General features: G+C 41.1%; 1 protein-coding gene across 1 annotated transcript in view; it reads left to right on the top strand.

Moving 5' to 3' along the window:
• Positions 1 to 1,242: 1,242 nt before the first annotated feature.
• The window catches only part of tbx5a (T-box transcription factor 5a), a 20,231-nt gene continuing 11,180 nt past the window's right edge, over positions 1,243 to 10,293 (top strand). Inside the window, exons 1-5 of the mRNA XM_050053045.1 lie at positions 1,243 to 1,651; positions 2,413 to 2,585; positions 3,377 to 3,471; positions 4,855 to 4,974; positions 5,964 to 6,111. Of these exons, the coding sequence (XP_049909002.1) occupies positions 2,442 to 2,585; positions 3,377 to 3,471; positions 4,855 to 4,974; positions 5,964 to 6,111 (507 nt within the window). The 5' untranslated portion in view covers positions 1,243 to 1,651; positions 2,413 to 2,441. The remainder of the gene's footprint in view (positions 1,652 to 2,412; positions 2,586 to 3,376; positions 3,472 to 4,854; positions 4,975 to 5,963; positions 6,112 to 10,293) is intronic.

Genomic DNA, 10,293 nt, shown 5'->3' with positions numbered 1-10,293 from the left:
GTATTGACAGCTTGCTAATGGACAAACATCCACCTCATGCTGTCTCCCTGTATCACACGGAAGAAATGGGAAATTGACTCTGTGGGCGCGTGCGTAATGAGATAACAGCCTAAAATGCAAATGAGACATTTTACGCGCACACTGCAAAAAATGTCAACTTCAGCAAGTCGTATGTTGTCCAGTCTTTCTCTAGAATTAAATGTTCTGCGTATGGGCTGCGTTCCGTCTGTTGTTTTTGATTATTTGCTAACTTCAGGTGGAGCAAGGCAGGCCAGAGTTCAGCTCCATGCACTGAAATATAATTCAAGGAATAACGCTAATGAAAATGAATTTTGGATTGTAAAATATCAAAGGACTGAGGCTGATTTCTTATTTTACTTTTTCAACGTATGCAAAATTGAAGAGTGGGATCTGATTGCAGTGTCTCTATAAGGTCATCTATATGCGTCTGCTGGCGTGTCCAACCAGGCGTCGTCGATGCAAACATGCCCACTTAGTTTCATCTCCATATACGACGTGTTGTAATCTTTACACGTCAAAATCTGCAGCCCAGTGTCCTGTGAAACGGTCCGCGGTGTGTTGCTAAACCTGTGTGAAGCCACAGGCCTAAACATAGCCTCCACCGACTGACCCATGCTTGTGTTTTTTTTTTCTGTCGAGACAAATATATCCAGTTCCGATTTATCCTCCTACTCTCAGCTGTAGAAGCTGTTGTGTTTTGCGCGAGGAGATGATGGGATAGTACAAAGTTCATTCATAACATTTACGATAAACTGCTTAATTAAACGGTTAATTGGTTTTGTTAATTGCCCAGACGCTAATAGAACCAGGCAAAATTATGGTCGATTAATCAGTTAATTTCAATCATTCCTTCGGCCATAAGCACAGACATGTTGACCTACAAAACCTGATGATGCCTTCTATCAAATTTAGATTAATGCTAATAAACGTAATCTCTTTCTGGAGGCTGTGACTTTGAGGAAGAGGAGGTTGCGCGTAATGGCGCATGCAGGAGCAAATATCAAATGGATTCCCTCTACCAGACTGGGATTATGGAGAGGTTTAGGAGATAAACTGGGGTGGGTGCCTGGAAGGAATTATTATTTGGTGTATAAACCAATGCTATTTCTGCGCAGACTGCTCCCCCATCGCCCCCACCCCGCCTCATCTACGTCGCGAACTCCGCTTCCGCTTCGCACGGTTGGTCATTGATGCGCAGTGGAGGGTTGGAGACGGAGCGCGCAAGAGAGAGAGAGAGGGGGGAGACTTATTGACAAGGCAGAGACTGGAAGAGAGAGGAGGGGAGAAGGAGGTGACGGACCTGCTCCTTTGGGACTCGGCTACAGCGTACTGCTAGGTGCTATCACCGGGCTCGGGCTCACAAAACGGTCTTCGGCTGTAAAATGCACAATTAGTCACCGAGCAGCGCTTTGTGGCTGTCACCCAGGATCCTCCACGGTCGCGGATCCGCTTGTAGGGAATCTGGACTAACTGTGAGAGAAGGGAAAAGGGATTCATGGAGAATCCGCGCGGCTTCATCGAGTAAAACGCCTGGATTATCTGACTTGGGACTGAGCATTTTAAAGACGGTGTTTCTCTGTTGCGCCCCCGCCGTGTCCAACTGTAGCCCACGACGTGTTTTTGTGTTTAGGTAAGCTGATCCCGCTCTGATCTGGCTACGTTTGTTCATTGTTGTTGCTATTCATCGTAGTGTAGGCTACTCTACGGTGCAGGAGTAGCTGCTCACGCTCTCTCTGCAGAAGTGGCACCATTTATGAGTGTTTTTTGAGGACTGCTTTACAGGAGGCTTCATTGTTGTTTTTTGGACACCAGCATGTCTCGATACAACAATAACGCTCATGTCTTTTGTTTGGGGAACATGAATAGGACATCCTAAAAGAGAGGGGGTCTTGGGGCTGCTTCAGTGTGCAGCTGAATTCTCCCTAAATGAGTCAGCCATCACTTTTAATGTCAGGAATACTAGACTGTGTAATTATATTATTCAAATAATATCTCTGTTGAATGCGTAAAATAGACAGTATTCATGAGAAGCATCTTGACGTGAGCTGCCAAACGCTCAGCTTACTTAAGCAACTTAAAAAGCAACTTAAATTAGGTTAAATTATTTGGCTCTTACTCTAAAAACATTCCGTTTTAAATCAAGCTGATATTTTAATATCTTATACTTTCTTTTTTAAGTCTAATTTGATTTTTAAGGCTGACATCCCTGAGCTGTAGTTATTAGCCTGCAGCACACAGCACTTCCGAAAATGAATAACTTTCTGGTCACATATAGGACAAACTAAAGCTCATCTGTGCCTCTGTTAATAATTATACGTATTTAAATCACTCTAACACTGTTCATAAGGCGGTCCAGGCCCACACACTGACATCTCTGTTTGGGTCTTTCAGCTGGGACAGTAGTTTTCGGAGCTCCGGTCATGGCGGACCAAGAGGAGACTTTTGCCCTTCAAAACTCTCCCGGTGGCTCGGATTCAAGGGAATTACAGGCCGATAATAAATCAGAGAAACAGAACGGGACCTCAAGCAAATCCCCATCGTCACAGACGACTTACATTCAGCAGGTCAGTATCAAGTCAGTGTGTAGGCCTCAGTGTCACTGCTGCAGGCTGCGAGCCGAGGCTGTTTAGTGGGCTCACAGTCACAGCTAAAAATATAGGCCTATATGTGTGTGTGTAAACGTTTGTAAATATAGTACTATACTGTCGTTTTGGTGTTAAAATATGCGTAAAATATTACAGAAAATGGCAGCCAATGGGTTTGAGTAATTCTGCTAATTTACCTCCCTCTAACTCATGTACAGTGAACTTTCTGGAGCCTTTATTTAGTCTGTCAAATGTTTATGAAGACTTCTATGTCACAATGTGTTGTTCAAAGAAAGTTTAGAAAATTTGAGAAGTAAAATAGAAAGTTTCAAAGTAGTTTTCGCTCATTTGGAAACTAGATTTTATGACTGAATATGAGACCGTGTGTTCTGTAGGAGAATATATTAATGAGACATTATATCTGGCCTTATTATATTATATTGTTCGTAGTTTAAATGTAAATGCTAAAGGCCCAGCAGGATGACGCAACATCTTAAATTACTATATTTACGCAAGAGTCACTACGTGCCTTATATTATTAATTGTTGCGTAAATGTACAATAACTTTTTTTGCATGTGTCTTGACATTTATAATTAATATTTTAATTCAAGGCACTGGCACTGAAAATGAAATCTTTGGCAGCTGAGAACATGTTTTTGACACCTCAGAAGGCCTCGAAGCCATGTTGGACACCTCTGCGTAAAACCTAAGCAGGCTTATTACAGCGATGCTGTGCGCACTGTGGGCATTAAGATGCTTTATTTTGAAGGGAATGGAGGGAATAAAAGTGTACCTGCACGAGAGGGAACTTTGGATGAAGTTCCACGAGGTGGGGACGGAGATGATCATCACGAAAGCCGGAAGGTAAGAGGACAAATATAAAAATTATGTTTTATTTTTGTGAGAGGAGGAGGCCGATTATCAGAACAAGGGGATTATTGACTGTGTGTCTGTTTGCTGCAATGGCTCCGAACGCATTTATTTCGTATGAATTGTATCTAGGCCTAGCATTAAAATACACTACAGGCCTGACTGGAATTTCCTGGGATTTGGAAATATACACCGCGATGAACCACAGAGAAAACACAGAGCATCTGGTGGACGCTTTAGCGCGCTGCAACACCACCAGTGCATATAGCCTACATTTTAGTCTGGGTGGCCCTGTCGGGGAAATGCAATACCATCGACCAATCAGCCTGAGAGAGCGAAAGGACAAAACTGTCCTGCGGTGTGCTGCAGAGAGAGTCTCAACATTCCTTTAATATTCAGTGAAATAATCGTATTGTAGGCGCGCATGTCTGCCTTTTACAACTCTTCCCTTGTACAATCTGTGTGTGTGTGATACACAGACACTTCTTGCGTGACAACACTTGTGCAGCAACATGTTACGCAGCGACTGCCATGCACATGTGTCTCGCTGTCACTTTCGCAGTCGCCCTCAGACTGCTTCCAGTCAAAATAACCCTCGTCTGCTGAGTGTGAACTTGCATGCACGATGATGACCGCTGGTATCTTGCTCGTGTCAAAGTGGCCGCTGGGCTGACTCACATGAGGCTGTTATAAATGATGAATATTTTATAGTCTAACAACACGGCTACATTTCACTGTGCTCTCCAGTGCGGGCTGAAGGCAGTTTGTTTTCACACAGCTGCATAAAGTCTCCATTATATTCCCGTCAGTCATTTCTCTCCAGGTTTTGGCGTGAAATGATGTTACACAGCAGCTCCCCTTCGTCCTCAGCCATTCCCATTGACTCTTGAGACTCCTCAGACTTATTCACATTATGTGTTATTTCTAAAACTATGACAGCTACCAAATATTCAAATGATTTACAAAACGAATCCTGAAAAAAAGCCCAAGTGAACTGCGTTTTTATGACACGCAGGCCCCCTCAGATCCAACGCCCTGCTTTTAAAATTACTGTTTACCTCTGCAAACCAAATTAAGTCATATCTATGAGATGTGTATGCATGTGTATGTATGCATTATAATTTAGTTTGCTAATTGCAACAATAAAAAAACAATAGTCATAACTTTTATCTTGTAAATTAATTTGTTTTCGTTCACAGTTTTGTAATCCACTGCACCCGCTGATCGTTTCAAAGTGTCTAAAGTTGGATGTGATTTTTTCCTCTACAGAGCAGAAAAGCATGCAAACACACCACAGTCTATTTTTGCCTTCTTTTTTTCCCCACTGTTTGACAGAAAAACCATATCGCGCCATAAAGCGTGTTTTGTCCTCCACAGGCGAATGTTCCCCAGCTTCAAAGTGAAGGTCACGGGATTAAACCCCAAAACTAAATATATTCTCCTGATGGATGTTGTTCCTGCGGACGACCATCGATACAAATTCGCCGATAATAAATGGTATGTAAAAATACAGCACACAAAAAGTAATTTTTCAATGTTTTATCCTGCAGTGACAAACTTTTATTTCACTTTACGCGCACATTTCACAACAATGGAGGCTGTTGTTTGCTCGCAGCCCCGCTCCCTGGAGTTTATTCCGACAGGAAATTTTATATTGTTGTCCTGATGGATGAGAATCGGAAGTGAACATATTAATTCCTAGAGATGTATGAACTGTGTGTTTTCTAATGCTTGCCAAGAAATGTTGTCAGCAGGGAGAAATGTTTCTGCCGGAGCTGTTGGATGAATGTTGATGACTTTTCCTATAGCTATACCAGCCTATATGTGCACTGCAACAAGGCTGTCTTTCACGGTGGGGCATAAACATGATGATTATTTGTTTAGTGTCATGTCGATCTCTCTAACCTTGGTCAGGAATGCCTCGTTTTGGGTCAGCGCCTTTAAATGAGCGGATACTTATAGAGGATAATCACATGCCAATACTGCCGATAATGACCTGTCCAAAGCATGTCCTGGAACTAATTCTCCTCTTGATCTAATGATGTTGGAGAACAATGTCTACCAGCTCTAATCTGACCTCTGACCACCCAAAACCAGCCTCCTTAAATTAGTATATATAATTATGAGTTGATCTATTCGACTTGAAGAAGCCTTAAAGTTTTGAGCAGGAGGTAAACATCCTGAGGCCTAAAAACCAGTGCGTAAAAGTCTTGGATTAGATTCAGTTTTCACCAGCCTTAAAGTTTAGCAACCGTGTCCCACTAATTGGTCCTTTTAGTTTCTTATTTTAGTTTTTCCTGTAAGCGCGCTGCATGTAATTATCCTCTGCATAATTTCTAAATTTTGATAATGAAATAATAGCCTTCACATGATGGGCCAATTAACATTTTTACACCACGTCCTCCTACTTCAGCGCCTGCATATAGTTCATAGCATATGGGTGTCAGTCCAAGGTGTTACAGTGTGATTGTGTTGCTGTAATTCAGGTCTGTGACCGGGAAGGCAGAGCCCGCCATGCCCGGCAGACTCTACGTTCACCCGGACTCCCCCGCCACCGGTGCGCACTGGATGAGGCAGCTCGTCTCCTTCCAGAAGCTGAAACTGACCAACAACCACCTGGACCCGTTCGGACACGTAGGTGCCTAGGCCCTATACTATTTAACCACATGTCTGTGAATGCTTTTACAGCCATGTTGCTGCGTTGGTCGAAGTCTGGGAGATGTATTTCTCGCTTGGTGTGTTGCTCAGTGGCACTTCAGCAGGGATTGCCAGTGAAAAGCGGTTTTAGCTCAAGACGTCCCTTTCTATTTATGTTTATCACTTTTATAACACAAGTGCAAGTGCTGGTGCCCGCAGCTGAACTTTGAGTGATGGTTGTTTGTGTTGTTTGAGTTCAAAACTTAATTATGCATTTGTGTGGAAATCACTCAGATAAAGGAAGGAAATAAAGATAGAGGAAATACAGTGGCGTCAAGACTCACAGAGATGAATCTGAAAAACGACAAAATGTTACATTGTGCGCACTGCAAGACTGTTTCCTAATAATATTTATTATTATTATTATTATCATTATTATTATTATTATTATTATTATTATTATTACCATAAAAGCAATATAAAAAATGTGTAGGTGTGTTTGCCCATATATTTGAATTACCAATTACGCCCACACAACTGTTGCGCCTCAGAGTTTAGAAGTCATGATTTGAAGGAGAAAAAAAAAAAAAAAAACTGGAGAGGATACTATATCCTACTCTCTTGCCAAAATAAAATTACATTAACCATTAACCATTAAGGCTGAATGTTAGCTTATTATATTTACCTTAAAATTTTAACACACCAAAATTTCAATCACTCCTCCACTTCTTCAGCATCAAGCTCCATAAACTCACTTTATGAAGTTTTCTTTTTGTCCTGCTCTGTAGTTTTAATATATTTAGCTTTTTCAAATATTTTTAAACATCCCATATCATGAAATAATTCTGTCTTTGCAACATGGCTAAAGAAGGAATGTAGACTTTTGCTGAGAGTATTTAAACACAGATGATTACAGTTTATTAGGCTTGTGGATTTTCCTGAAAACTAGGCCTACATTAATAGCTGTTGCAAAGTTGTTTTGTTGTTGTTGTTGTTTTTAAAGTAATGCACATGATGGATTTTAAGTTTTAGATTGACTTCCAAAATCTGGGGAAAAAAAAATATATATATATATATATATATATATATATTTCTATTTACAATTATGCAAAAATTATTTTCTTTTTTTATAATCTCAGAAAAAATATTTTGTTGACTGTCTTGATGAATTTTATAAATACACCATGTATTCTTGTGCTTAATTCTTCAATAAAAACACAATCAAACACATGTAGGTTAAGTTAAAAGAAAAGGATAGTGGATAAGCTGCAAGAAAAATTAAAACAAATGTTTAAATTCAAATAATACCTGATGAACTTTTTAAAAAGAAGAAGCAGGGGGATGACTTAACCCCACATCTATTTTTTTTGCATGCGTCACTAAATAATTTTGACTGAATTTAGGCCTGCATTTAAAGTACAGTATGTAATGTTCTTCTCACAATGAAAACAGAGTACATGTCCTGATGAGAGTCTCTCTAATGTTCACAGAAAACCTCAAGTTCTGATTTCTTTGCACAGAAGCATTTGAATTCCGACTCTGCCATTGTTGACTGTAAAGTAGAACAACATATTTTGGTTCCAGCGTCCTCGTTTGGTACTTTTACTTGGCCAGGTTTATTATAGCACCCCCTAGATGCATTAAAGTTGCAGACCTCCTGGAAGTCTGCTCACATAAGTAGAGGGGAGCAGTTTTTGTAGGGAAAAGGAAAGAGGCAATTGCACCCCCACCCACTGCCTCCCTCGCCAGTTTGGGACTGTATGGTACCCATTTCCTAACTTTAACTCCTCATTATTCTACACTCACTATCTGGCCCTGGGCTTTTGTGATTCCTGTCTTACCCAAAACACAAACATCACTTACTTCATCAACAAATGGGCCTGTTGGCGTCAGGTTTTCATAAAATTCAAAGTTGATGGGCACACTGAGGCCAAATTAGATGTCTTGTTGTAGAAACGGAAAAGTCAAACAATTAGTTTGTGCACTAATAGGCTCAGTTATAAAGGGAAATGCAATTATGAGGCACATCAATAGCTGTTGTGTTTTCTAAGGACATAGGTTAAATTAGGTGGGGAAAAACAAAATAAATTTCAGTTAGAAATTCTTAATCATGATGTTGGTGAAGTGTGAAGCTGAATAAGGCTCAATCTGCAGGGAGGAGGTAGGTTGTGTTCCATAAATAAGAGGCAACACTCAAACATGTTATAATGATGATTAACTTATTGCAATCATCTCTCCCACTGAATGCATATTGACAATTGTTTATTCAGCTACTCAGCTTGAATCTAAAATGAGACCACATACTGTATGTACCTCTACACACACACACACACACACACACACACACACACGCCACTATCTGTGCACATGGCACCTATAGTGGTTGTTGCCTTGCCAGAGCCCAGCTGGTGAAGTGAAACTGGAGCTCAGTCGGAATGTGAGCAGTGTTGTAAATTTTGGGTTAAAGTGCATTTTTGATTGGTTGCAGTGGTTCCTGGCTCACCCTCTTTCGTGCTGGGAGACAGCACCCTGGGATTCATAAATGAAACGCTGGTGGCGGGCCAGAAATGTATTCCATCGGCTTGTTGGTCCAGCTGGTTGAAATAACTTGGAGATGATTTATAATTACTAGCAGTGACAGAGTGAGACCGAAACATACTGCTGATGGAGAATGGACCAATTTAGGATGGGCCCGAAGCAGGCGTTTCTTTCTAGAAATGTCTGGTAATTAGACACACGTCAGCCGGCTGAGCTCACCAGCTCAGGACTGTTGTGCAGGAGTGTGATAGGAAACAAGGTTCGCTACGCCCCATGGGGCCTGTGTGTTTGTATACAGCTTGTTGTGTAGCTTACTTGCAATAGCAAAGAGTTTTTGTAAGACAAACTAAAGACATATGCTGCCAGGGTTAAGTTTTAAAGTGACATATCATGGTTTTGAAAAGGATAGTGTGTGGATAGTGGATAGTGAAGGATAGTGGCTTGGCATCACCGGGTATCTCTTGGACGTTTCAGGATGTTTAATCAAACAGGCACATTTATGCTGTATATCTTTGTGTTTTATTGATCATATCTTACTCTTAAGGTAAAGTTCTCCATGTAGTTTATTTAACTGAGCATTTCAGCCTTAAGCGTCTTAATGCTAAAGGTCAAATCAGTTTTATGTACCACTGCAGACATGCATGACAATAAAACACAGCAGTTTGGAATGTAACAAAGTGCATTTACTCAACTAATTAAATACAATTTAAAGCTACTTGTACTCCAGAGTCCAGTGTACTCTTAAGCACCATTTATTGGCAGTGGCGCTGCCAAAAGGTGGCCAGAGGGGGCCACAGTGATACAATCACTGGCCCCACCCCTATGAAAACTTTCTGGGTGCCCCACTGTTTATTGAACACTTAGCTAGTAGTTACTTTAGCAGCTTCAGTGGTTTGAATGAGCTTCCCTACAACATTTAAGTGCTGCTTGAGCAAAGAAATAGGGAGTGCTGAACTGCATTAAGGCACTTGTGGTTAGTTATAAAAAATGAGGACCCTGATGAAGACTCTCTAGTGGAAACATGTTGGTTTATCAATGTATTGATAAATGATTATTAGTTACAGTAAGAGTGCCTTGATGCATTTTTGGGCTGCATGCCTGTACATGAGTGCATTTTGCTGTTAATACTTATGTACTTTTACTTAAGTAAAACTTCACATGCAGTACCTTTAATTGTAATAAAGTATATTCAAAAGTAGTGTCGCACTAAGGGGTGTAAATATGTCTTGACCACTGTACTACAGTGCTATGTGGTCTTTTTTCCTGTATTTGGATTCCTAAAAATCATTTGTTATTGTCTCAGGTTTCATACCAAGCTGCAGTTTTTTGCTTTGATCTCCCTCTCAACTCCTGGAATATTTCTCAGTGTTATTCATCTCCCCCCTCAATTTGCTCCTGCACTCGTCTCCCTGTCTTCCCACACATGTTTTGGCCAGGAGGGTGGAGTGTGAGGATCGCACTGTTTATATTTGAATGGCAGTGTGCGATGAGCAATAGATGATGGTGTACAAAGCCCGCTGATCCCGAGGCTCGGGGAAACTCTCTGATGTGGTGGGACTTGAAAGCAAAGGGCAGCGACTCGAGACCCAGAGTGATCCCTCACTATCATTAAATACTATCATCCAGGGGCTGGGGGGGGGG

The sequence above is a fragment of the Epinephelus moara genome, chromosome 9 (genome assembly GCF_006386435.1).
Source record: "Epinephelus moara isolate mb chromosome 9, YSFRI_EMoa_1.0, whole genome shotgun sequence".
NCBI lineage: Eukaryota > Metazoa > Chordata > Actinopteri > Perciformes > Serranidae > Epinephelus > Epinephelus moara.
This window is presented reverse-complemented; position numbering and strand designations above follow the sequence as displayed.